Source organism: Hemicordylus capensis, chromosome 6, assembly GCF_027244095.1.
Source record: "Hemicordylus capensis ecotype Gifberg chromosome 6, rHemCap1.1.pri, whole genome shotgun sequence".
Lineage (NCBI taxonomy): Eukaryota > Metazoa > Chordata > Lepidosauria > Squamata > Cordylidae > Hemicordylus > Hemicordylus capensis.
The window spans coordinates 3,911,281-3,939,100 of record NC_069662.1 but is presented as its reverse complement, the minus strand read 5'-3'; the positions used below and the strand labels follow the sequence as shown (position 1 = coordinate 3,939,100).

Sequence of the window (27,820 nt, the reverse complement as noted above, 5' to 3'; positions counted from 1 at the left end):
CAAGTCCTTCACTTTGAATGAGGCTGTGAGGAGAAGACATGCACCATCAAAATTAAAGTCAATTGTATCACCTGCAGACACATTGCCAGGACGCTGAGAAGGAAAAGGAGCACTTACGCTGTGAGCAGGATTCGAACCTGCGCAGGGAAACCCTATTGGATTTCGAGTCCAACGCCTTAACCACTCGGCCATCACAGCCACTTGGCATGCAATCTTGAGCGTGTCTCTTTCCTACTCCTCCCTAAGGCCTAGTTTGCACAGAGGTGGCAAACCTGTGTCTGGGCTCTTTCACTTCAGACAGTGCGGCTGTGTGGCTGCATGTCCCCAACATATCAGGAGTCTCTGCCGGGAAGAAGCCGGGGTTAGATTCCTCCTTGCTTCTGCTTTTTAGATGTCTAGGGACATTTCCTTATACGGAGGCATTTTTTTTTTAATTGATTTATATATCGCCCTTGGCTCAGGGAGGTTTACATCAAAACATATTCAGCTATGTGAGCCCCGACCTGCCGCTCTGAAGTGTTATAGCCCTCACACAGGGGCGTCATCATCAGCAAGACGAAGCCTTTGTTTGCTGGTTTGGTTTCTTCTTCTTCCTGTCCTGGATCTTTCAGATTTATGTTACTTAATGCCATTTAATCCAGAAGGATAGACTGCTACTGCCACCAGGAATAATGATATACCACTTTTTAACAAACTTTCTATGCTACATTGTGGTACAGTTGCACAGAAATTATACATACAGGCTGGCTGGAGACAGAAAGTGTCTGCCATAAAACATAATCCTGAATTATATCCTTGAGCTATAAACACAAGTCTCTGAATATTTTATATTTTTAACTGTTGTTTAAATATTTTTAATTGCTGTCATTTCTGAAAGTTTTAAACTTTTTAATTCCTGGTTATTTATTTATTTGTTTGAATTTTCTTCTATACCGCCTCCTCCAAAGACTCTAGGCGGTGAACACTAACAATACCAATATCAATTAATTAAAATAATAATATTTTAATAGTTGGTTTTGTTGGTTTTAGTTTTTGAGAACCACCTGGAGTGTTTGGAGTCAGGGGGTATATATATTAAATAAATCATCATCATCATCATCTTGCAGTGAGCAGAGGGCTGACTAGAAGACCTGTTTTCACCTCTAAAATGCTATGATACTGTTTCAAAAATCAAAGCTTGCAGTGCCACATCAGATAGTTAAGCCGTCACATGTTAGTTATATATAAACTGACTGTCCAGTTTTACATATTAATAATGTACCATCACATTAATTATTGACTTAGATGCCAGAATTGGCTGTGTGAGGCTGACCTGGAGAGAAGAACTGGTCTTGTGGTAGTGAGCATGATTTGTCCCCTTAACTAAGCAGCGTCTGCCCTGGTTGCATCTGAATGGGAGACTTGATGTGTGGGCACTGCAAGATATTCCTCTGAGGCGATGGAGCTTCTCTGGGAAGAGAAGAGCATCTAGGTTGCAAGTTCCCTCCCTGGCAGCTTCTCTGAGATAGAGCTGAGAGAGTTTCCTGCCTGCAAACTTGAAGAAACCGCTGCCAGTCTGTGAAGACAATACTGAGCTAGATGGACCAGCTTCCTGTGTTCCTATTGTTCCTATGTTCCAAATGTCTGGGAGTGGTTCTAGGTTCAGTGACTCAGTGTTATTAGGCACGTACTCTGTTTTTTAGTTGGCACCACCCAGAAAGACAAACTGATGCCTTGTCACCCAATTAACAACATCTTAGTTGATTAACTGCATTACTAACTACTTACTGCAATATGTATATAGTGCTCTCTCCTCAAAGGATTCAAATAACAGGCACTCAATTTGAAAACCAGCAATATAATATTAACATTATTACATGTTTTAAAAGTATGGATTTTAGTTCATTTACCAATCAATTACATTTGCATAAAGAATGTGCTGGTCCTGCGGTAGCGAGTGTGGATTATCACCTGTGCTAAGCAGGGTCAGCTCTGGTTTGCATTTGTATGGATTACTACATGTGAGTGCTGTCTACTGCGAGATATTGTAGAAGGTCCCTGGCAGCATCTCTAGATAGGGTGAGGAGAGACTCCTGCCTGAAATCTTGGAGAGGAGAGCTGCTGCCAGTCAGTGTAGACAAAGCTGAGCTAGATGGACCAAGGGTCTGACTCAGTATAAGGCAACTTCCTATGCTCCTATGATCCTTGTACCCTCCTGCATGTGTGTGTGCTGTAGCAGAGTATCATCCTGGAAGAGAGATTTTTTATTATCTAGTACATGTGAGATGGAAGGTGGCTGCCCCCCCATCAGGGGTATGCCTCTTTATGATGTTGCTTGCCATCTGCAGTTTTTATAAGTAGCTGCGTAAATATATGCATTTTAGAATCTACTGCTTGATTAATTCAGTCAGTATTTCAGTAGATCAAAGGGTTTCTTCTTAACTGATGAACCTGACCAATTGATTAGAGTCAAGGTTCCCAGACTTGTCCAGTGCATTGCTGGAATCAAGATACATTATGTCACCAGCACTCCCATGATCTACTAAATGGATCAGACTGTCAGAAAAAGAGATGAGCGTACTCAGGCAAGATTTGCTCTTGGCAAACTCATGCCGGCTCCTCCTCATCACCACACTAAGTGCTCACAGACCAGCCGCCTTGCAATTCTGATCTAGGATCTTGCAGGGCTGGATGCCAAGCTCACAGGTCTGCCGTTCCCCAGCAACTTCTTTCTCCCCACTTTGAAGGCAGCGACAACATGTGTTTGTTGTTAGTCTCTTCCGGCAGGACCTCACTGTTTCTCCAGCAGTTCCCAAAGACCATGGTTCTGAGATCACCTCTGGAAGTGCCTTCAGTACCTTGGGATGCAATAATTCATTAGAGCCTGGAGACTCAAATTCGTTAGCTAAGTTGAACCTCCGTGATCAGAGGCAGGTGGTCTCTGTGGCAACCAACAAAAGATGCTTGCTCTGTGGGCTTTCTGGAGGCATCCAGTGGCCACTGTGGACAGCAGGAAGATGGCCTAGCAGGCGGATCATTAAGGGGTGGCCTATGGCGCACAGACCCCAGTGCAGTGAATGGCTCAGATCCCTGAATCTCACCAGTCACCTCCCTCCTCCAGGACCTCTCCCAGAGAGGGAGTGCAGGAGCGGAGGCACCTGCAGAGAACAGGGGAGTGGGTTCCTGGCCTCACCTCTGAGTGCCAGTTGCAGGGGAGTCACAGCAGGAGAGAGGGCATGCCCTCAACTCCAGTGGCCTGTAGGCTTCCAGGGGCATCTGGTGGGCCACTGTGCGAAACAGGATGCTGGACTCGATGGGCTTCCTTGAGCCTGATCCAGCAGGGCTGTGCTTAGGTTCTTATGTCCCTGGCTGTCTACTGCTTCTGTTTTCATTGGTGGTGCAGTATAACATTAGAGAGACTTTTAAAAACATACGTAATTATTCGTGTGTGTGTGGGGGGGGTAATGATTGAGTTTAATTATGGGGGTGGGAGTGAGCCTGGGGCATGGATCTTTTAAGTACCTAGCAACACCCCTGATTAATATTTGGCCTGATCCTGCAGTGATTGATGGATAGATAGATAGATAGATCTTTGTGAGGAGCCTAGTGCTTGCTTCCGCTCAGCTACAAAGGCCTCCGATGGATGAGGTGCTCAGCCAAGGGTGGCCAGCCGAGGATGATCCTGACACGGCTGGTGGCTGTTCTCCCTCCCACCCCCTTAAGCCCCCACTGGGACTCCTGGAGGGGCTGCCCCATCCCTTTAATTAAAGCCCTGCTGGCTCACCAGCACAGGGCAGGCTTCACTGCTCGTGCCTAGGAGTTGCCAATGCTCCGCCTGCCCCCCCCCCGCCGTGAGCCAGAGGCCTTTGTCCAAGGCCCCGGCCCCTTGGGGGTAGGGGTGGCCATCCTGGGGGGGGGCTTTGTTCCCAGGCAATTGTCCCTCCCCAGGATGCGGCCCTGCCTCCCCACCCCCTGCCTCCTCCTCCTCCTCCTTTTCATTAGCCACGCGTAGCTGCCCCCCTAATCCACCAGTGCTGGCGTCTCTCCACCCCTCCCGGTCCCCTCCTCACTGGGGCACCCCTAAAAAAGCCACATTTCTCATCACTCCTGGAGAACAAGGGCAGCCCCCCCCCCGTGTTGCTCCCCCGATTCACAAACAAGGCTGGCCTTCCAAACTTGATGGAAGGAGTCAAAACCACACACACACCAAGGTGGAGGCAGGAGAAGGGAGAGAGCCCCCGTCGGAATTTGCTACCCAGCGCTGGGCTGCTGCTCCCTGCGGTTTCATCATGGCAGGCCAGCCTTGTATGCAACCCGCCCCTCCCCTCCCCAGCAGACCCTGTTGGCACACAGGTCTTCCACACAGGGCTGAAGAATGCCTCTCCTCCCGATTTCTGTCCCTGAGCCCACTGCCACCATTTATCTCCAGCAGTCCTCTCCTTAGCTCTACCACCCTTGATCGTGGGGAAATGCCTTAGGCACAGGAGTCCAAATATTTTTAAAACATTTTGAATTTATTTATTGGATGTATTGTTTCACCAAGCAGACGAAAGAAACGAGGGTCCTTTCCTAGAAACATACAGTTCAAAGCACAATTTCAACTGTTTAGCCGACCACAGATGTCTTCTTGGCGCTTAACTTCCAGATGAATCTGCAGCCTGCATTCTGACATTTATAGAACTCCTGTCAGTTTAGGGACCTGGCTACCTACACTTTCTGTGCTGACCTCACTAAACCTCCAGACCAAGCAACATGTACACACACACACACACACACACACACACACTCCATTTTGAACAAAACCGCTTTTCACTGTAGGTCAATGCTTCATAGCTTCTCCAAGTGATTTTTCTTCCTTCTGGTGCATCTCTGCACAATTGACAATTACTTATAAATGGCTTAATTCTCATGTTTTCTCCCAAAGATCTCTAGGAGCTGCAGCAGTGGTACCTACTGAGAACTAAAAGTGTCAGGATCCTTTGGGGCAGGGAGAGGACACCATGAAAGTGACACCAGATTGAATATATTGCATAGGCCTGTTGGGGCAGCCTACATCTGGTTGAGAGAGGAATACAGCCTGGTCCCCAAATATCCAACTTAGAGGGCTATGGAGGGCAGCCATGGGGCGGGGCCGGGGGCAACAAGGCCTGAGCCCCTGGAACTCTCTGCCACTGTTTTAAAGGTGGCCAGAAGGTCTCTTAGAACAGGGGTTCCCAAACTTGCATCCCCAGATGTTGTTGAACTATGGCTCCCATCAGCAGCAGCCACAATAGCCTACTGCCTTCTGCCTTCTGCCATTGTGGCTATGGATTATGGGAGTTGTAGTCCATCCACAATCTGGGGGTCCAGATCTGGGGTCCCAAGGTTAGGAACACACAACCCTCTTAGAAGGGTTGTCTGTCCCCACCCAGACCTGAATATACACAACTGAAAGTGTGCACTCGCACACACACTCTACCCCTGCCCATTCCTGCCCCCACCCCACCTCACCCCACCCCACCTTCCTCTGCTATTATTTCCCTTATGTAAACATTTTGACTGTAGGCACCTCAAGGCAGGGACCTGGCCTCTTGTACCTCAACAAGAAAATGCCTTGTTGCCCATGGATGGAATGAGAAGTACTACCCAGAGCGTTGCTCAAGAGAGTCTGAGAGGGCGCTGCCTCTAGCAGATCAGAGGGCACACATGGTGCCTATGGATGGTGTGATAAAACCCCTCGCTCAGGAAGTGAACTCAGGCCAACACAAAGCCTCCCCGTCTGGGGGCCACCCCTCTTTTCCTCCAGCACAACCAGTTGTTCAGATGTCATAATATATAGCTAGAAAATGCAATGATGGGGCTTAGAGAGTGTATGTGCGTCTGTGGTGGTGGTGGGGCATAAAAGTAAGTTCTCTACCCAGTCCATGCCTGCTCCAAAGTTGCTCTGGAAAGTCCAAGAAGGAAGGCCTCCCATTGCCAGAACCTGAGCCCCTTTGGAACTCCCCGCCACTATCTCGAGAGAGATGTGCATGTGCTCAGAGACCCCACTAACCGACCCCCTGCCTGCGCATTGCCAGGCACTCTCAACGCCCCATTTGCCGTGTCAGTCAGTCGGGCAATTGGCATGTTTGGACACGAGGAGCTGTGAAACCACCACCCTCACACACACACGCCCCGCAAAAGGTGTGACACTGCAGATCGCCTTTGAAGAGGGATCTGGTTCCCACGGCCCAGAGGGAGAGAGGGCTCCGTGGGAGGCAGCAGCGGCGGCACGCAAGGCGCTGAGAACTCGGGGCCGCCGCTGGCATCATGGAGGTGCTGGTGCTGCTGCTGCGCTCCAATCCGGAGCCACCCTCCGCTCCATTTCGCAGCGAAGTGGAGCAGAGGGCGAGGCAGGTTTTTCGCAGAAGCAGAAACGAGGACGAGCCCCGATTGTCCGGGGAAAGACAGACGCGCACATCGCTGAGTCTCTAGAGCGTGCTGCGCCCTCCCGGTGCTTGTGGTTGTGGGAACGGCAGCAGCAGCAGCCGCCGCAGGCCCCCGGCCAGGCTCGTGGTCTCCTGCCACGCAGGCGCTCGGGGGGCTTTGATTCCAAGCTCCCCCCGCTCCAAATCCCCCCCGCCCCGCGCCTGCTGATATCTTGCTGTAGGAAACCTTTCCGTCATCAGGGCAGAAACCTGGCCTAGCCCGGTAGTTTGGAATCGAAGTTCCAGAAGGCTTGGAAAGGAGGGAATGTGCCTCGCCATTGAAAGGCACAGAAAGCCTTCTCTTTTTCATGTATGCATATCTTCCCCCCTCCCCAGGCAACAAAAGGGCCTTTTGCTGCACTGGCAAGGAATCGAACCCCGGTCTCCCGCCTGGCAGGCGAGAAACCTACCACTGAACCACCAGTCAGGTGGAAAACAGCTGGAGGAGCCCCCCCGCCCCCCCTTGAGAGGCCGCGGGGTTCTGCTCAAAGGGCGAGCGCAGGCAGCAGTGGAGGGACCCCCGGAGCGCCCTGCTGGGATCACCCGCTTTCCTCTTATGGTGGTGGTGGTGGGGAATCTGGCGGGGGGAGCAGCAGGACCCTGCAGAGCGCGCTCTCGCCAGAACGGGGAGCTGCCCCTTGGACTGCTGTTTGCACCGCTCTGTCCGGCAAACGGGGCCCATTCGCGACGAGGGTCTGTTTTAAAAAAAATAATAATAATAAATCCCGGGATGCTGCGGCGGCGTCCCTCCTTTTGGCCTCTTCTTCTTGCTCGCCCCCGCCGGGGGTCCGTGGCAGGTGCCTGCGGGTGTGAAGGCTCGTGTGGGCGGCGGAGCGGGCCAGAGAGGCCTCTGGCGCCTCCCGCGAGGTGCGAAGCCGGCATTTCGGAGAGGCGGATCAAAGGGCAGGCGCGGCGCAGCGGGCACTTGGCACCTCGGCGTGTGGAGGACTTTCCCAGGCTTGCGGGTGGGCGGGGCGGGGTGGGGCGAGGGTCTCCTGCGGCGGGGCAGCAGCAGAAGGCAGAGGAGGGGGCGGGCAGGAAGCCTGCGAGGATTTTGTGCGGCCGTAACAGTGATTAGGCGCGGGACCCCGTCTCCCCCCTCCGGCCCCCCAAATGCTGTTCTTCTCTCCTTGCTGCAAAGAATGCTTTCAGGGCAACCCCCCAACATAGCCCCACCACACACACATATACACAAAGTCTCTAGGTCTGCAAAAGCACCCGCCCCCTTCCTTGCGGGCGCACTCCCGACAATCTCTCTGGATCAGATCCCACCACGAGAGTCGAACACCGCCCGCCCCAGCGGAGCAAAAATGAGGGTGCATTGGGTACTGGCACAGGCCACCCAGAAAGAAAAGGCTACGTTGCATTGGCCGGGAATCGAACCCGGGCCTCCCGCGTGGCAGGCGAGAATTCTACCACTGAACCACCAATGCAGCTCTTTGGGAGCGATTCCCCAATGGCTCCTGCTTTCCGTGTGTCTCTCGCTGGTCAGCTGGTCGCCATAGCTTTCTTTGAAGGATGGATGTCTTGCCAGGTTCATCGCCTACGGAGTGGGGAAGGGGCGGCAGGCTGAACTGGAGCGGGAATTGAGGAGGGGCACAGAAGGGGCAAAGTGCATTTATGTGTGGGCGAGCCGCTTGCTACACATTAGAATTCTGAAACAGAAATGCGGGGGCAGTGGGGGGACATGTCCCTTTTCGGGGGGGGGGCACTTGCCACCCCTGCACGCGTCTTGGAACCGCCCTTGGGTTTGAGGCGCTCTGCACGACCTCAGAGCTCCTCTCTTCCTACTCCAGGAGTGTGAAAGCCTTGGACATCATGTTTAAGCAGCTCTTCCTTGGTCACATTCAGAGGGGACCCACCTGAGGCTCTGCAGCAGTTGTGAGACTACAACTCCCAGCATCCAGAGCCACAAGACAGTGCGGGTGACGGCGGGGGAGGGGAGTTGTAGTCCCGCCACAGCTGGGGAGCCCCGGCCAAGTTGCTGTGGGGCACCAGCAGCAGGCGGCTTCCTCCCCGGCCCCCTTTCCCAGGAGGAGGAGGAGGAGGAGGCGAGCGAGCGGCTGTTGGCATCTGCTCAGCGCCTCGCCAGGGGGGCCTCCCCGCCCGCCTGCAAGCGTGGGAAAGTCCTCCACACGCCGAGGTGCGAAGTGCCCGCCGCGCCGCGCCTGCCCCTTTGATGGGCCGCGGCCGCCTCCTGCCGCGCCTGCTGCCCCCCTCGCTGGGCCGCCCGCCCGCACGAGCCTTCGCACCCTCCAGCGCCTGCCCGAGCCTCCCGCAGCGGAGCAGCCGCGATCGGTGGATGGATGGGCCGCTCACCGCTGGCCCCGAACGAGGGCCAGCCAGGCCCGCCGTGTTCCCTGCAGAAGGGCACCCCCGCCTCTGCCAGCCGTGCCAACGTGCCATCGTGGCCGCCACGCTCTCCTCCCGCGGCTGGGCAGTGTTGCTCTGCTGAGGAGGGCAGTGCACTTTGCACGGGCCTCAGGCCTTCTTTGGAGGGGAACTAAGGGGAACTGAGCCCTAAAGGGTTGTGGATGAAATTAACCTTCGTCTACCAGGGCCGAACAAGGTACGCCCTCCTGCAGATGTTGGACTACAATTCCCATCATCTCTGATATTGGCTGCAGTCATTGGGGATGACAGGAGTTGTAGTCCAACAAGAGCTGGAGGACCGGCCTTGTGCAGCCCTGGTCTATACATTCAGCATAACAACAAACACCACCCTGACCCTTTCCCATGGTTGGTTGGTTGGTTGGTTGCTCTTCCACCTCACAAAAATGAATCTCTGTCTATATTGCATAAAGTCGGGGTGGCCAATCTGAGGCTCTCCAGCTGTTGTTGGATTACAGTTCCCATCATCCACAACGTATCGTGGTAATGGATGATGAACATTGTAGCAACAACAGCTGGAAAACCTTAGGTTGGCCAACCCTGAAAGTGTCTTTTAAACAGAATATAAGAATCTTTCTCCTGCTCATATGAGACACTTCTCTGTGAAAACGAATTTTCTGTAGCAAAACATGCCAGGCACTCGCAGTAAGAAAGAATGGCTGGAACTCCTACTTCATCAGTGAGTGTCATCCAGCTGTTTTTCAGGAAGCATTGGTGGTTCAGTGGTAGAATTCTCGCCTGCCACGCGGGAGGCCCGGGTTCGATTCCCGGCCAATGCAACAGAGGTTTTTTTGTGTCTAATATGACTACATGAGTTTTGAAAAAGAATTATCCTAAGCCACTCTTTTGTGCTCACGTATTCATTTTCTGAACATAAGAACAGACCTGCTGGATCAGGCCAAAGGCTTATCTAGTCCAGCATCCCATTTCCCACGGTGACCTACCAGATGCCTCTGAGAAGCCCACAGGCAAGAGGTGAGGGCATGCCTTCTCACTGCTGTGGCTCCCCTGCCACTGGGATTCAGAGGCATCTTACCTCTGAGGCTGGGGGTAGCCTATAGCCATCAGATTAGTAGCCACTGATAGGTTTGTTCTCCAAGAATTTGTCCAAGCCCCCTTTAAAGCCATCCAAACTAGTGGCCACCACCACATCCCATGGCAAAGAATTCCATAGATTATTTGAAAAAGTACTTATTTTTGTCCGTCCTAAAATTTCCTGGCCTTCAGGTTCATGAGATGACCCCCTAGTTCTAGTGTTGTGAGAGAGGGAGAGAATTTTCTCTGCCCACTCTCTCTACTCCATGCATAATTTTATTCACCTCTGTCATGTCTCCCTGTAGTCGCCTCTTTTGTAAATTAAATAACCCCAAATGCTGTAGCCTTCCCTCATAAGGAAAGTACTCTAGGCCCCTGGTCATCCTGGCTGCCTTCTTCCGCACCTTTTCCATTTCTACAATAGCCTTCTTAAGATACAGTGTCCAGAACTGCATGCAATACTCCAAATGTGGCCACACCACAGAATTGTATAAGGGAATTATATAATATTCTTATTTTGAATCCCCTTCCTAATTATCCCTAGCATGGACTTTGCCTTTTTCACAGCTGCCGTGCTCCAAGTCGCCACTTTCAAGGAGCTTCCACCAGGATCATCCCATGAAACTGATTGCCAAGAAATGTAGGACTGACAAAAGGAAGTACTTTTTCGCACAGAGCATAATCAAACTATGGAATTCTCTGCCACAAGATGTGGCCTCTGAATACCCGTTCAGAGGAGTAACAGCAGGAGAGAGGGTATGCCCTCAGCTCTTGCCTGTGGGCTTCCCAGCAGTATCTCATGGGCCACTGAGTGGAACAGGATGCTGGACTAGATGGGCTTCCTTGGGCCTGATCCAGCAGGGCTATTCTTATGTTCTTATGACTCCAAGATCTCTCTTCTGGTCAGTCACTGACAGCTCAGGCCCCATCAGTGTAAATGTGAAGTTGGGTTCCACCTCCACCACCCCAATATGCATCACTTTACACTTGCTTACATTGAACCACATTTGCCATTTTGTTGCCCACTCACCCAGTTTGGAGACATACTTTCGGAGATCCTCACAATCTGTTGTGGATTTTACTACCCTAAATCTAGCCACTTTGGCTAATTTGGCCACTTCGCTGCTTACCCCAACTTCTAGATCATTTATGAACGGGTTCAAGAGCACTCCTCCCAGTACAGATCCCTGGGGGACCCCACTTCTTACTTCCCTCCATTGTGAAAACTCTCCATTTATTCCTACCCCCTGTTTCTTGTCCTTCAACCAGTTACCAATCCACATATGAACCTGTCCCCTTATCCCATGACTGCAAAGTTTACTCAGGAGCCTTTTGTGGTGAACTTTGTCAAAAGCTTTTTGGAAGTCCAGGTATACTCTCTCAACCTGATCACTTTTATACACATGCCTGTTGACACTCCCAAAGAACTTCAAAGGGTTAGTAAGGCAAGACCTTCCCTTGCAGAAGCCATGCAGGTTCTCCTTCAGCAAGGCCTGTTCTTCTATATGTTTAACAATTTTGTCCTTAAATATGTTTTCCATCAATTTACCTGGCACCGAAGTTAAGCTGGCTGGCCTGTAATTTCCTGGATTCCCCCCTGAATTGCTTTTTGAAAACCGGAGTCACATTGGCTACTTTCCAGTCCTCAGGTACAGAGCCTGATTATAGGGACAAGTTATATATTTTTGCTAGGAGACTGGCAATTTCATATTTGAGTACCTTCAGAACTTTTGGGTGGGTGCCATCTGGCCCTGGCAATCTGTTAATTTTTAGTTTTTCAAGACAGTTTAGAACATCCTCTCTCATCACCTCAAACTGGCCCAGTTCTTCAGCCTTCAAACCCGAGAAGCTCAGTTCCAGAACAGGTATATGGACAGTATCCTCCTCTGTGAAGACAAATGCAAAAAACACATTCCGCTTTTCTGCAATCTCCTTATCCTCCTTTCACACCCTCATCATCTAAGGGTCCAACCACCTCCCTGGAAGGTTTCTGCTTCTGATGTAATTAATGAAGATTTTGTTATTCCCCTTGACATTTCTAGGTATATGCTCCTCAGACTCTCTTTTTGCATCCCTTATTATATTCTTGCATTTCCTTTGCCAGAGTTTATGTTGCTTCCTGTTCTCTTCATTTGGGCAGGACTTCCATTTTCTGAAGGAATCTTTCTTCCCTTTTATAGCTTCCCTGACTCTACTGGTAAGTCATGCTTTCTGTATCATTATTAAACCACCCATTTTAATTCTTTAGGCCAAATTCTCAGTGTCTATGTGTGCTGAGAGGAAGGTGGGAAAATAATATTTGCCTTTTAAAAAGTCCTTTTTCATGTTACCTTTATTTTCTTTGTTAGAAATGATAGAGAAAGGGGAGGAATTAGCCATGAGGGAAGAAATCAAAATATGAGTTGCATTGGCCGGGAATCGAACCCGGGCCTCCCGCGTGGCAGGCGAGAATTCTACCACTGAACCACCAATGCTTCTTAGAGAACAGCTGTCCGCCTATTACCCTTTGGACTTACTGATTTTTTTCCTCCATAGTGCCTTCATTTTTCACCTTACCTATACACATTTTGGCATTCAGGTTTTGCTTCTTTTTTGGTCCTGCTAAAGTGTGAGTTAGTTAGTTAGTTTGTAACATTTATTTATTTAAAAATTTCAAACGGTTGCGCAGCGCAGACGCCCTCCTCCGATTACAACCCGGGTTTTAAAAGATGAAGGAGGAAGCTGGGAGACATAAGGGCCAGATGCTAAAGTGAAACAGGCTCATTCTCGACAGGTCCCTCCTTTAACACCCTTCCCCAGCACATCAGAATTCTCGGTCGCCTGCGGGTTTGCCCCAGATGTGAGCTGCGGAGGTTTCCCAAGGCAATAAAACAGGGACCCAGATGGGGTCTTTGCTCCTTTTCGGCTCGAGGTGAGAATTCTTGCCCTCCCTCCCTCGGCCGGGATGGCAGCTATAAACCCATTTATGAAGCCCCAGGTGGAGGAATCGGCCCGCCCTCCCTCCCTCTCCCATGGTGTGTCTGCTGCAGCTCGCAAGGCGCCTGGCCAGTCCTTTCACATTGACACCCTCGCCCTGAGAACATATTTTCAGTGAAATAATTAACCCGGCTGAGTTCATAAATGAGGGCAAGCGGGGGTGGGGGGGACTACTTGCTCCCTCCCATGACTCTGTCCCTGCATTCTTCATCATTTCTGTGTAGGTTTTTTTTTTTAAAAATGTGCAATCTATCTTCTTTCCCCAGTCTCTCTTCTGTTTGCATTGGTTGAAGCCTCTTCCTCCTCCCTTGAGACAGGCTGTTTCTGGCTCCCATTTTGGAGCTGGGAAATTAAGCATGAGCAGAACTGGTGATCCTCCAAGAAGCCTTAGCCTGGGTTAAGGGCAAAATAAATTCGATTTATTTAACCCACTGAACATCCCACCCTCCAAATAAAACTCCGCAAGGTGGTTGATGATCAAATACACAGCCAGGATAACAGTCAAACAATTTTGGAATGAACAGCAGAATATAGCAGGTAAGGGCAGCACACACAGAACCAGCTAGCCCAGGGAAGAGACCTATGTGTTAAAAGAGTTAGTAGGGATGAAAAGGCCTCATGCCAAATAGATAACAAAGCAGGCACCAGGCAGGCCTAAACGGGGAGACTGACATCCCACAACCAGCTTCCCAGCCTTGGACCCCCAGACGCTCTTGAACTGCAACTCACACCATCCCCAACCAAGGCCATTTTGACTGGGGTGGGGAGGGGTGATGAGAGTTGTCGCTCAACAAAGTCTGGGGGCCTAAGAGTGGGAGCCCCTGTGACAGGCTCCTGAGGGCCCAGATTTTTGTTCTGATTTGTGGGGAGCGGCTGAGTGGGCTTCTATCCTCTTGCCAATGCACAGAGAGGGGGGTCCTTCTGGTGCCCCATACCATTCTTTCTCTGCAAACCATTTGGTAGATTTCCACAATTCTGGTGTGATTGTGGCAGGAGGGGACGTGAGCCAGCCAACTTCTTTCCAAGATGGCCCTTGTTCTCTTTCACACACACACACACACACACACACACACACACACACACACTTGTCCTTGATCCACATTCCATACTCTTGCCTTGACCCCATGGCGGGTCTTGTGGTGGTAAGCATGCACTGTCCTCTTTGCTAAGCAGGGTCTGCCCTGGTTTGTATTTGAATGGGAGACTACTAGAAGACATTTCCCTCAGGGGATGAGGCTGCTCTGGGAAGAGTATCAGAGGCAGTGTTCCTTCTAGTAGGGATTCCCAGATATTGTCAACCACAATTCTCAGAATTCCCAGCTGCAATGGCTTTTGCTTGGGTATTATGGGAGTTGTAGTCAATAACATCTGGGAATCCCTGTGAGAGGGAACACTGACCAGAGGTTCCAAGTTCCCTCCCTGGCAGCAGCATCTCCAAGATAGGGCTGAGAGAGATTCCTGCCTGCAACCTTGGAGAAGCCACTGCCAGTCTGGGTAGACAATACTGAGCATAGATCCCATATCCCTATGATGTAAACCTTGAAGCCTACAATGGGAAGTGTTGTCACATAAGTATGTGCCTGGAAGGTCCACTTGCAGTTGTGCAACAGAGAGACGGAGTCGCTTTGGACATGCTCCAAAGCACTCTTTTCCTTTCCATCACTTTCCATGCTCTAAAGCTGAGTCCCAGCAACAAGAGCATGCTCACTTTTGTAACACAAGAGATTTCCCCATATTAACTCCCCTGCTCTTCCGCCACGAAACCTTAACTTTTAGAACAATTGTGGCTGGGGATGGTGGGAGTTGTAGCTCACAACATCTGGGGACCCAAGCTTGAGAACCCCTAGATTAACTGGAAAGCAAACATGTTAGCAGTATTTTGCCAAATTCACCAAGAATAATCCAGCAGGAGCAGTGTGGCCTCTATGTTTTAACTGCCTCTTTCTCCCCTAACATTCCCAAAGTGAGCTATGTCAGTAATAACAGGAAATGTTGGGGAGGGGGAAATGATCTTGTTAGAAGAAAATGGTGTTTGTTTGTTTTTAAATGCAACTTTTAAGATTTCAGGGTTTTCAGCAACACAGCAAATCAAGACCCAAAACGTTGCACTGCACAAGTCCAGTGAGTAACCAACAGCTAAAGGTGCTGAAGACGTCCATGAGCAAAACAGTGCAAGGAAAGTTCCATCATTTTGTCATGGAAAGGCCTGGCATTCCAAACCCCATTCCAAGAAAAATAAGAGGAGTCTGAGAAAGCCATACAGTCTTGGAATGACTGGCACAACAGGGTTGGGTTTTTGCAAGTCAGTTGTGCCTAGTGGTTAAGGCCAGCTGGTGTGGGAGAGACTCCGGCCTGCAACCTTGGAGAAGAAGCCACTGCCAGTCTGGGTAGACAATGCTGAGCTGGCGGGAGCAAGGGTCTGACTCGGTAGCAGGCGGCGGCAGCTTCCTCTGTCCCGAAGCCCTTGTGTGGGCTGCTGCGCCAGGCTGACTTACTAGCAGCAGCAGTGCTGCTGGTGGGGCGGGCTCCTCTTCACACCTCTGGCGGGGCAGGGCTGAGCTCCTCCTGCCAGGATGGGGGATGAGCCTGGAGGGACATGAAAGGCCCCCGTAGGGGGTCCCGGGGGCTGGCTCACGTAGCCACCCTCCAGGGGGAAAGGGAGGCAGGCAGGCAGCCAGAACTTGAGAGCCGGCGGCCGGGGAGGCGATGGTGACCACGCAGAGCTCTGAGCCAGGAGGGGTGAGAAAGGTATCTGGCCTCCAGAAGGGGAGATGCTTGGGGCGGGGTGGGGGGCGAGGGGTGCGTGCCTGCTGCCGCTGCTGCGGCGGGACTGCTGATAGAAAGCAGAAGCGGGGTGGAGGGAGGAGATCGGGGGACAGAAGAACCGGGGAGGGCCATGCAGAGATCGGCCCCCACCACTTCCCACCCTTGCCGTCTAACAAGTGGGGAGCATTGGGGTCCCTTGTGCCCTGGACGCGCTCGGGAGAGGAGGACGGGACCCTCCAGCTCGTCCCTGCCCGGCCCCTGCGGCTGGGTTCGCCTTTGGGGATCGGGAATGCTTTCCACGTTCCCCTCCCCAGGGCCTCTCGAAGTCCACGCTGTGCGAGGTGATGATGGGGGCGGGACAGGGGTATGGATGCAGCTTCTGGTCCCCAGCGCGCATCCGCGCCAGAGCGCAAGCAAGGGCACGGTTGGCCACGGAGGTGCGGGTGGCCTGGTGGCATCGCCCTCTTCATGCCGGCCGCCGCCGGCGCCAGAGTTGATTCTTCGGCATGGTCTCCTCCCTGGTTCGTTTGTTTGGAGCGTTTTGTTCATTCCACGCTCCGAGGCAGCTCACGCGAAAACAGGAGGGCACGATCAAAAACACCCCGCGGAAATAAAACAAATCAACTGCTGACCGCAGAGGGTGAGGCGAGGTGTGTTTTCTTAGCATAGGTCAAGGGTGCCGTCGAGTCAGCGTGGACTCCTGGCGCCCACAGAGGCCTGTGGTTTTCTTTGGTAGAATACAGGAGGGGTTGACCATTGCCTCCTCCCGCGCAGTCTGAGATGATGCCTTTCAGCATCTTTCCTCTGCTGCTGCTGCCCGATCGAGGTACCAGCGGGGATTCGAAGCGGCAGCCTCTGGCTTGCCAGTCAAGTCATTTCCCTGCTGCGCCACGAGGTGGTTCTTCTTAGTATTCCTTGAAGGTAAAGAGCTGCCTCCTTCTTGGCTTTTAAAACAGAGGCGGAGACCCCAGTAGAGCAAATGAATACAGCAGACATGGGGTTGCAGGACGGGGTTGAACGGGGCTTGGGGGGGGGGGGGGCGCGCAAGTGGCGGGCCTCTGCTCTCCTCTGGGAAAAGTGGGAAGAGATGGAACAAACAGCGGCTCCAGTGATCACGGATTTGGTACCTTCCCTAGGATCAGCAGGGCGGGCAATAAATGTGACGGGAAATCCACTTTGGGGACACCTCTCTTGCGCAGCAGCAGCAACACTGCTGGGCTCTTCATTCATTTTGTTGGGGCTTGGCATGGGAGGGGAACAACCCCCCCGCCCCACCGCACCCAATGCCTTCTCAGAAATGCCATTTTAGAGTTAAATAATGAAGGGGGAGGAGGGCCTGCGCAGATCCTTTCAAGATTAATTGGCACCAACAGCTCCATATGGGAAGATTTTGAGAGTGCTGTGAAATCTGCATGTTTAGACGTGGGTTTTAATAGCTTGCAATATGTTTCACAACTTGGTTATCCATGCAAGCTGCTCATTTCTTAGTCCAGGCATGGCCAGCCTTGGGTCCCCAGATGTTGCTGGACTACAATCCCCACAATTCTCAGCAGTTGTGGCTGGGAATGATGGGAGTTGTAGTCCAGTAGCACCTGGGGACCCGAGACTGGGAAGAACCGCTCTCTGAAGCCAAAGGATCTGGAACTCGGGCTGGAAGCAAGTCCACTGTGCTCAATAGGACGTACTCCTGGGTAAGGGCTGCAGTCTCGTTGTCTTGGCCAGAAAATGTCGAGATGCCTCTGAGATCCAACATGCATGGTCTGAAACAAAGCAAGTTATTGGGGCACATGGGATAGAGTGGAGTGGGCTGGGGTGGGTGGGGTGCCTCTATTTTGGCCGGTCTGGTGGTTCTGCTGAAGCGAAGTTCAGCTTGGCAGAATTCTCGCAAGGGCCCGGAAAATAATAACGCTCTTCTGTTTTCTTTTGACTAGGGAAACATAATTGCACACACAATCTTACAAACTGCTAGAACTAGCAAGAGGCCCTGAGGATTTTGCCTGGGGAGGAGAGGGAAGGTTCTCCAGGAGGAGCTGGTCAAAGCCCAAGTCTCTGGGGTCTTTTCTGGAGCGGGGAAAGTGGGGGCAGGGAGGGTGGGGGGAGAGAGGAGAAGCAAGGCTGCGGCTTCCAGGCAGACATTCAGTCCAGCACCTCTAGGGTGGGCAGCTGATGGGAAGAGGGAGTGGGAGAGGAGAAGCTGAGCGGGGTGCTGGGCTGGAGAAGAGAGGCAGGTCTAGCAAGGAGGCTGGTCTGGGAGGAGCAGGAGCTGATTTCAGCATGGAAAGGTGCTGGAGTGGAGTCTTCTTGCCTGGATTCAGTCCTGTTCTCCATCCAGCCTGAGAAGCCTCCCGTGATCCCAGGTGTTGCAGGAGGCTGTGTGCTTCAGGGGTGGCCACCAACCCAAGGCTCTGCACCCCCTGCTGGACTACAACTCCAACTGCAACTGCCACCAGGGATGATGGGAGTTGTAGTCCAACAACAGCTGCAGAACCCTGGGTTGGCCACTGCTACTCCACTTCATTACTGCTGCTGCTACTACTACTAATTATTATTATTCTTATATACCACTCTTCAACCAAAGCTCTCAAAGTGGTTTAAATAGACAAATAATCCATCAAGAAGATGCCCCCTGTCCCCAAAGGGCTCACCATCTAAAACTGGAGGGATGCTGTGCTGGGGGTGGATAGGGCTAGTTGCTCTCCCCCTGTTCATTACAAGGAGAATCACCACTTTAAAAGGAGTCTTTTTGCTCAGTTAGCAGGGGGCTCTGGGGGCTCAGCCCTGGCTCAGATTAAGCCCATGACAGCAGGTATCCTAGGAGGTCCAAGACCCCGTAATTGCAAATGAATGAACGAACTGGTAACAGTCATGTGGGGAGGGAGAAAGAATACTGCAATTATTTGTGAATATATGAAGGATTCCAGTGATGTCAAAATGAAATGCAAAATGCAGATAGCATATATTAGCTATTTATTTCTTGTAAATATATAGCCTGCTCCCCCGCCCCCAGCCAAGATTGGCTCCCAAAACAGCTGGCAATTAAAATGCACACACAGATATAATTAAAATGCACACACAGATATAATTAAAATGCAGACACAGATACTGTGGGTCGATATGGCTGAGTCTCTCCCTCCCTGGCAGCTGTTCTGTACCTCCACGTCCCAGACTCTTCTCCCCCAAGGAAGGGGAACAGAGAGAACGCTGTTTAAATGTTTTTAAATTGTTAATTGTTATGTTGTTTTTTCATTTGTTTTAGCTCTTTACTGGTTTAGTGGTGTGTTTTAATTGTAAACTGCCCTGAGCCATTTTGGAAGGGCGGTATACAAATCAAATCAATCAATCAATAATAAATAAAATAAATAAACTCCACAGAGTCTCAGGGGCTGGCGTCTGGCGTCTGGCAAAGCCCACAGAAGCAGCCATGCTGTCGCTGATACTTAATGCTATACCTTAAAGTCACTTCTCATTGTCTGGCTTTGTCCAAAGTGGGAGTTAATAGGTAAAGGTGAAGTGTGCCATGGAGTCAGTGTCGACTCCTGGTGCTCACAGAGCCCTGTGGTTGTCTTTGGTAGAATACAGGAGAGGTTGACCATTGCCTCCTCCTGCACTGTAGGAGATGATCCCTTTCAGCATCTTCCTGTATCGCTGCTGGCCAGTATAGGTGTATCCCATAGTCTGAGAATCATACCAGCGGGGATTCAAACTGGCAACCTCTGGCTTGCTAGTCAAGTCATTTCCCCACTGTGCCATTAGGTGGCTGGGGGTTAATATGATGTACCATATTGAGGCTGTCCACATAAACGGAAACTGGGTAGAATAAGCATCCTACCCAGGTTTGGGACCTGGGTTTGCTCCCAATTTTTGGTTATGTGGGAGCAAACAACTAGGTAGGAGGAGGGGAAAGTGCTTGTGTGGAATCAAGGTAGGAGGGAAAACTGGTAGAGCTTTCCCTCCTTCCTTGGTCAAATGCTGGATATTTTATTTTTAATTTATTTTTACATTTCTATACCGCCTTTCATTAAAAGAAAACCCCAAGGCGGATATGAAAGCTGGGTGGGATAGCGCTGTCCTACCCAGCTTTTCCTCCCCCCTTGATTCCACCCAAGCACTCATCCCTCCTCCTACCTTGTTGTTTGCTCCCACACAACTGGAAATTGGGGGCAGGCACAGCTCCCAAACCTGGGTAGGATGCTTGTCCTTCCCAGTTTCCGGTTGTGCGAATGACCTCAGGGTTTGTTGTTGCACATTCAGAGCTGTCTGTGGGGAAAGGAGAGGTCCCCTCCGCTCTGTGGTGTGATGCATTACACGTTGTGGTGACTGTGTGTTGTGTGTGCACCGGAGTAGCTGCCCACCCCATCCAGGGGTCAACCCCGCAATTGTTTTTCTGTTCAGATGCTGAAGCCCCTGGTGGAGAAACGCCGTCGTGACCGCATCAACAGGAGCCTGGAGGAACTGCGTCTCCTCCTCCTGCAAAGAACCCACTGCCAGGTCAGTGAGTGATGCCCCCTGCAGCTCCCCCCCTGCTCCACACCCCCTGCAAGTCCCCTGCATTAACTGAACCCCCTCGGAGTGCATTGAAGTGGACCGTGCAGTTATCTCTTTCGCTGCCAGCAGGTGGGGCTATTGCTCCACATGACTCTGCTGCTCTAAAAGGACCACCTTGGTTAAAGGAAAAACAAGCCCATGGGGGGTGGTTGGTGTTCTTAAAATAGCAGCAGGATGGCTGGCTCTGGATTCTCAGAGCAGGTATTCCCTGCCGTTCTCCCAGTCCTTTCCAGCCCAGCTCTTATCTGTGATCTCCCAACAGTGAGCTCTCCTTCCCCAGCAACTCAGGGGACATTTCTGGTTGGTTGCAGCTGATCAACGTAAAAGTACAAGTACCAAGAGTCAAACTGCATGTTATGTTGGAGTACTGTGATCAGATGCAATTTTTTAATTGTCATTTTTTGGGGGGACATTTTGGACATTTATTTACTTACCTACCTACCTACCTACTTACATATCTATCTATCTATCTATCTATCTATCTATCTATCTATCTATTTGCAATTTTGCATTTTTAAAAAATGTGATCAGCGTTCTGGAGGACAGGTCTACCAACGGCTACTAGTCTGGTGGCTATTGGCCAACTGCAGCCTTAGAGGCAAGATGCCTCTCAATACCAGTTGCAGGAGAGCAACAGCAGGAGAGAGGGCATGCCCTCACCTCTTGCCTGTGGGCTTCCCAGACGCAACTGGTGGTCCACTGTGTGAAACAGGATGCTGGACTAGATGGGCCTCCTTGAGCCTGATAAAGCAGGGCTGTTCTTATGTTGTTGGACTACAGTTCCCATCATCCCCTGCCACTGTAGGCGGCTGTGGCAGGGGGATGTTGGGAGCTGTAGTCCAACATCTGGGGACCCAAGTTTCAGACAGCAGACCAGGCGATGGATGGCTTTAAAGGGGGCTTGGACAATTTCATGAAGGATGGGGTCTATTAATGGCTCAGTGGCTATTAGTCTGGTGGCTGTGGGCCACCTCCAGCCTCAGAGAGGCACAATGCCTCTCAATACTAGTTGCAGGGGAGCAATCCCAGGAAAGAGGGCATGCCCTCTGCTCCTGCCTGTGGGCTTCTCGGAGGCATCTGGTGGGCCAATGTGGGAAACAGGATGCTGGACTTGATAGGCCTTGGGCCTGATCCAGCCGGGAAGAGCAGGGCTCTTCTTATGTCCTTTTGCTCCTACATTCTGTGATTAGAGCTTCTGATATGATGCGTTTCTTTTTCTTGTAAAAGGAACCAGCGGGGGAAGGCAATTTGGATCAGAGCTGAGCATGGGAGAGGGAACACCCCCCCCTTCCCCCCTGTGCTGCAAGGGCTTCTGGTTTAACCCAGCCCCCCTCAGAACTGTCATTTGCTATGGAACTGTGCCCCTTTGTTTTCTTCTCTGTGGCGGTTTTGGGAGGGATGTGATTTCTATCAAGATTGCGGTGAGAAAGGGTTTCTTCTTCCCTTTCTTTTTTACCCTGATCCAAACTGGGCCCCGCTTCTGATTAAATTACTCTGGGAATTCCAAACACAGAGCTTCAACATAACTTGCAGTTTGGCTCTACATTTTGGGCCATAGCTGAGTGACAGAGCATTTGCTTTGCAGGCAGGAGGCCCCAGCAGGGGTGTATCTATGGTGGGGCAGGCAGGGCATGTGCCCCGGGCACCACTTGAAGGGGGCGCCCTTTTTTAAAATTATTTTTTTAAAAAAAATGGCTGCTGAAAACAAAATGGCCACCACACATGCTCAAATGGCCTCTGTGAGGCCGTAGGCCATGCCAGGCCTCGCAGAGGCCATTTGAGCATGCGTGGTGGCCATTTTGTTTTCAGCGGCCATTTATAAAATATATTTTTAAAAATGGCCACTGTACATGCTCAAATGGTTCCTCCGAGGCCCTAGAGGCCAGCGGGGGGGAGGGGGAACCTTTGCAGACACCCCCCTGCACAGCCTTTAGGAAGCCCCCCGAAGGAGCTACAGGTTAAAAAAAATTAATATATATCACTGTATACATATTCAGATTGGCACTATGTACAGAAAATCAGGGCTTGTGAATACTAAGCTGAAGCTTATGAACTAGGATTGTATTCATTTACTCTTACTTTGCTTCTTGTGATAAGTGAGTTAAATGTGATGTCTTAATCATATGGCTATTAATGGTGGTGAGTTTGTCTTTGAATCAGTGTGAAATCCTTAGTATTAAGGCCCACTGGGAGTTTCTTGCTCTCTTTCTCTCATTTTAACTGTCTTTCTGAAAGACTAGAATATATTCCAAGCAGTGACACAGTTTACTCTGCATATCCTTTAATTATTTTCAGAGTATCTGAAAAAAGCCAAATTCTCCATTTATTTTTAAAACGTATGTAATAGTGATACTACAATGCATAGTAGAGAATTAGACAGGCACTTCTGTTTAGTTTTCCAAGTACACCTCCACATAGTATTTGGGTATTTCATGAGCCCCGGCATACTGAAATGTTTAGTTTTCCAGCATTTTTTGGTCTGGCTACGTCCACTGCTAAATAATTTTTGAAATATTAAAAGATTAACGAGCTTGACTTGTATTTTTCAGCTGATATTATGGTAAAGTTATCTGAAAGATGGGTGTCAGATGTTTGGACAGGGGGTGCAATGTCAGTGCTTGCCCCAGGCGCTATTTTCCCTAGATATGCCTCCCCAGGTCCAAACCCTGGCCTGGCATCTCAGGAAAGAAACCTGCTTGAAACCTTGGAGAAGCCGCTGCCAGTCAGTGTAGACAAAGTTGAGCAGACCAAGGGCCTGCATCTATTCCTGTGTCTGTCTGTCTGCTTTAGGCATCTTAGGAGCAAACACTCAACCATTTCTGAAATTAGAATATTTATTTATTTAATGTATATACTGCCCAATATCAAAATCTCTAGGCAGTGTACAAAATTAAAACATAATATAAAATATAAAACATTTAAATTTCATAAAAAGATAAAAATCATAATAGATAAAAACGCATTAAAATTTAAAAATCCTCCAGGAATTTGTTGGGACATACAAACCATGCAATGTTCACAATGCCTCATGCCAGCTTTGGAGTTACACAGCCCTCAGGCTGGCTGTTAACGAAAAACTAAGTGTGGTGGGGAGAAATTTTCCGAGAGGGAATTATTAGCTGACACCTTTGCTCAAAGGCCCCAGAAACTGCCAGCATTTCTAAATAGGAGAGTTGCCAGGATATCTGGTCTGCCTACCTGGTCTACCTACCTGCAAATCACAATGGCAGCCCTTTTTTCCTATTCTCATTCTACTTTTCTATTTCTCACTCATTGCTGGTGGCAAGGGAAAGAGGCACACCACAACTGCAGTCCTTGTGCTCTTTGTACCAGCAGCCTCCACATCCCATCAAAGCACAGACTCTTACAAAAACTTTGGAAGAGCCCCACTGAATTGGATCAAAGTTTCATCTAATTCAGGGACAGCCAACTAGAAGCTCTTCAGTTGGTGATGGAATACAAATCCCATCACTCCCATAAATGGTGACTGGGCATGATGGGAGTTGTAGTCCAGCAGCAGCTGGAGGGCTGCAGATTGGCCATTCTGATCTAACCTCACATCCCTTAGCACCCAGACCAGTGCTTCTAGGGAACTCACCAGCAAAGGAAATGGCCCACCCATGCTGTCGCTCCCAGAGGTAGACTGCTCCTTCACAAGGAAGTTCCATATAGCTAAGCATACACAGCCTTCCTAGCAAGATTTCCCCTTCAGCCACCTTCTCGGACCTCTTTATTTACAGACTCTGAAGAATCCTAAAGTGGAGAAGGCGGAGATACTGGAGATGGCCGTAGGATACCTGCGGGAGATGAACTCTGCTAAACCCCAGGGTACAATTGACTGGCGTGGTGGGGATGAGGGGGGATGTAAATGTGTGCCAGGAGGACCTTGGGCTGGCAGGGCCGTGAGCCAGGGACGGATCTTGGCAACAAGGTAACAGAAAAGGGCAGGCAGTTAAATGCCACCCCACTGCGCCCCTTCCTGGTCCTCAGTCGGTAAAGGGTCAGATTCCTTTGGAGAAGAGAGCACCACAGAGTCAGAGTGGGCAGCATCCAGACTAGTTAGCCATGACTCAGCACCACTTACATCAATAGAGAAGTTTGTGTTGACTAACTTAAATCCCATTAATTTCTCTGTGGCTTAGTCAGGACTATTGTAGCCTGGATGCTGCCGACGTCTTCTGGAAAGCCTGTTTACAAAGGTACAGGGTGAGAAGGAACTCTGGGGTCAGGGTGAGCTTTCAGGCAGAATGACGCCCTTGCATCCAGCAGGCTCTGACCCCCACTGAACTGCTGCCTCTGCTGAAAAGCCTTTGTGTCTGACCTGATACGAACGCCTTCTCCAAGGACCTCGCTCCAAAACGACTCGCTTGCCAACACGCCAGGCCAGCTCCCCTTTTGCTCCCGATTTCTAGATTAAAAGCAGGAAAATGTGGTGGTTGGTCTCTATGAGTACGCCAGAGGATATCCAGCTTGGGTCTCCAGATATTGATTGACTACAGCTTCCATCATCCCCTGCCACACTGGCTGAAGGCCAGGAGCCATGGCTCAGTGGCAGAGCATTGCCCTTGCATCCCAAAAGGTCCAGGTTCACAATCCCTGGCAGCATCTCCATGGAGGCCTTGAAAAAACTCCTGCTTAACTGGGTCGGGCAAGCATCCTCTCCAGCTTCAAGAGCTGTGGGGGCACTCCCGATTCTCAGCCCTGTGCAAGTTGGTGGGGTGTGTGATCATCTGCTGGGCAACAGCTGGGTTAGGCGAGTGTACTTTACCAGCTGCAGAACAAGGCGGGCGGTAGCCTGTGTTCGGCTGCCGCAGCCCCTGCCCCCGCCCCCCCATCTGACATCAGACGTGGGCCCACTAGCCACGCCCCTGCATCTGATGTCAGACGTGGTGGTGTACTCTTCCTCCCACACGGGGCCATGTGGCTCCATTTGGGAGGGAGATCGGCCCCACTGCATTGGCAGTGCGGCCCTGTTTGGGAGTGAAATAACGCCCCCCACATCTGACGTCAGGCGCATCTGATGTCAGGGCTGCGAGGTGCGGCCCTTGATTGGCGGCGGCCCGGGTTCTCTGAACCCGTTCACTCAATGGTGGCTCCGCCCCTGTCCCCTACCCAGATCCTGTCCCCAGCTTTTGAACAAGATAGGAGGGGAAACCACCCTTCCCAGCTGAGATGTAGCAGATGAACATGCTTCCTGCCTCCGACCTTGCTTTTTACAAGCACCTGACTCAACATCGAGAGCGCGCTGCACTCAGCTCCCAAAACTGCCAGGAGGCTGGTCTCACCCAGCTAATGGCCATGTGAACAAACCATAACAATACTGAGCTAGATGGGCCAAGGGCAGCTTCCTGTGTTCTGAGGGAGGCAGGGAGTTGTCATCCATCGTCAGCTGGGGGCCCAAGGCTTTGCACACCCCCCCCCCCGGAGCATGCAGTCCCGGTCTCCAAGATATTTGAGTGACCAGCCTCCTTCCGCACGCTCTGCTTTCACTTTCCCAGGTGCGGACCTCTCTGGAGATGGGACCCTGCAGACCTGCTACATGATGGGATTCCGGGAATGCCTCCTCGGCCTGGCGGCCTTCATCCAGCAGGCCCACCCTTCGGTCCAGAGTCACCTGCTGGATACCTTGCACCTCTACCTCGCCTCCAAGCCAGAGCCCCACAACCAAGACTGGAGTTGTGGGGCCTTCTCTCCGGGCTCTTCTTTGGAGGAATCGCCTCCGAGGACCCCTGAGAGCTTCTGCTCCCCTCTGAAGAAGCTGAACGAACCCTTCCGGAGTCCAGACCACCCTTCCTCCAGCACGGGACCGCTGGGGAGCCAACAGAGACACCCCCACGAGGGCACCGCTTCGGCCAAAAGGCTCCCCCCACCACCGGCCATGTGGCGACCTTGGCCCTAAGCCCAAGAGCATAAACACTCCCCCTGCCCGCCCCAACCCTTTTTGTACATAAATAATAAAAGCTTATCTATCTGTGCTGGGATCACTGGCAGATCTCTTGTCCATGTATAATAGTATTAAAATGTATCTCTTATTACCCCACAATGTAGCACTCCCCCCTCTCTCTGAGAAAGGTAGATGGTTTCTTAGGAACTAGTAACTTGGCCTTCACCTAGCGATTTGGTAGCAACACTAGAATTGGGTCCCCCCACCCCCTTTTTAAAAAAGGGTCAAGTCAAGTCATTCCCCCTCACCCCGAGAAAGTCCTTTGTAATTGGACATTTGGATTCCTGAGAGGCCTTCACAGGTAAGTAAAGTGTTGTATGTAAGCAAGGTGGCCAACTCCTTTTCTGAGTGAGGCCCCTGCGCCTTCAACAGCTGCAGGCCCAGGAGAAATCCAGGGTCTGAAACTCCTCCTGGCCTTGCATCTCCTAAAAGGAAGAGTTGTTGGTGGGACACAGGAAGGCGTTCCATTCTGCCTTGCTTCATTGGCAGTGTCCTGGTGAGTTAGTTGCATGCGATACCTAGAGAGGCATAACTTTCCCAACCCATGTACTAAACATCACACCCTCCCCTCCCCCCCCCGCAATAACTGGCATTACAGCATATGCTGTACTTTTACAGGAAAGTTGAAGTGAAGTTTTTAGGAGATCTATAAGGAATTCTGGGACTGTCTGCAGACATCACACACAAGGAATTGGATTTCTGTACATATGTATATACATCATATCTACTGTAGAATTAACGTCGTTTCTTTCTGGATGTTTCTGTCTGTTTGACTCTCTGCTTGAACTTCTGTAGGTCTACCAACATATACACCTGCATGGCTTTCATGTGCTTGAAATTAAATCAAGTAAATTGGTTCAGGTCCTTTTAAAAATAGTTTTTACTTTACTTTTTCTTTTGTCCAAATTTTCAGGTACTAGTACTATTGTTATTTAGTTATGGCTTATACCTGGGTTTTCACTTTTTTGGGCTGTTTGTTGAAATAGTGCTTATTTCTCTGAAATCCATATGCACAATGTAATAAAATATATATCTGTTGGAAAACCTGTGTAGGTATTCATTTCTAGCCACTCCAGAACAGTTTTCCAAGGAACATACATTTCTCATGAGAAAAAGAACAAATGACATTACAGAGTTTCTAGTTGCTAGTTGCATTTAAAGCCACCTAATGACACAGCAGGGAAATGCTTGACTAACAAGCAGAAAATTGCTGGTTCAAATCCCTGATGGTACTATAACAGGCAGCAGCAATATAGAAAGATGTTGAAAGGCATTATCTCATACTGCGCAGGAGGAGGCAATGGTAAACTCCTCCTGTATTCTACCAAAAGAAAAACACAGGGCTCTGTGGGTGTCAGGAGTCGAAACAACTTGACGGCACACTTTACCTTTTACTTTAGTTGCAATTTAAAGTGTGCCTGCCATTTTCTTGCATCCGTTTCCCAGTTCAGAAAGTTGGAATTTTATTTGGAACACAATGGAACTGAGGATTCCAGATGTGAGAAAATCAAAGTTTCCATACAGAGATTCTCAAACTTGGGATCCCAGTTGCTGTTGGACTACAATTCCCATAATCCCTCTGACCATTGTGGTTGGGGATATTGGAAATTGTTGTCCATCAACATCTGGGGCCCCAACCTTGAGAACTCCAGCAGATGAGAGTTACCTGGCCCTTTCCAATCTGATATATACAAGAATCCCAAATGACATAACAACTATGTGGAGAAAAGTGGATCTA

General features: G+C 50.5%; 1 protein-coding gene and 4 non-coding genes across 5 annotated transcripts; 2 read left to right on the top strand and 3 right to left on the bottom strand.

Moving 5' to 3' along the window:
* Window positions 1-116: 116 nt before the first annotated feature.
* On the bottom strand, window positions 117-198 carry TRNAS-CGA (transfer RNA serine (anticodon CGA)). The gene has a single exon. It is a non-coding gene; the product is annotated as a tRNA-Ser (tRNA).
* A 7,589-nt stretch (window positions 199-7,787) lies between these two features.
* TRNAG-GCC (transfer RNA glycine (anticodon GCC)) lies at window positions 7,788-7,858 on the bottom strand. The gene has a single exon. It is a non-coding gene; the product is annotated as a tRNA-Gly (tRNA).
* A 1,666-nt stretch (window positions 7,859-9,524) lies between these two features.
* TRNAG-GCC (transfer RNA glycine (anticodon GCC)) lies at window positions 9,525-9,595 on the top strand. The gene has a single exon. It is a non-coding gene; the product is annotated as a tRNA-Gly (tRNA).
* A 2,659-nt stretch (window positions 9,596-12,254) lies between these two features.
* On the bottom strand, window positions 12,255-12,325 carry TRNAG-GCC (transfer RNA glycine (anticodon GCC)). Its single transcript has one exon. It is a non-coding gene; the product is annotated as a tRNA-Gly (tRNA).
* Window positions 12,326-17,200: 4,875 nt separating this feature from the next.
* On the top strand, window positions 17,201-26,519 carry HES7 (hes family bHLH transcription factor 7). The gene is made up of 4 exons (XM_053265079.1): window positions 17,201-17,284; window positions 19,986-20,081; window positions 23,879-23,966; window positions 25,637-26,519. The coding sequence occupies exons 2-4, from the start codon at window positions 19,986-19,988 to the stop codon at window positions 26,035-26,037; spliced, it is 585 nt and encodes a 194-aa protein (XP_053121054.1). The 5' UTR covers window positions 17,201-17,284; the 3' UTR covers window positions 26,038-26,519.
* The last annotated feature ends 1,301 nt before the right edge of the window (window positions 26,520-27,820 follow it).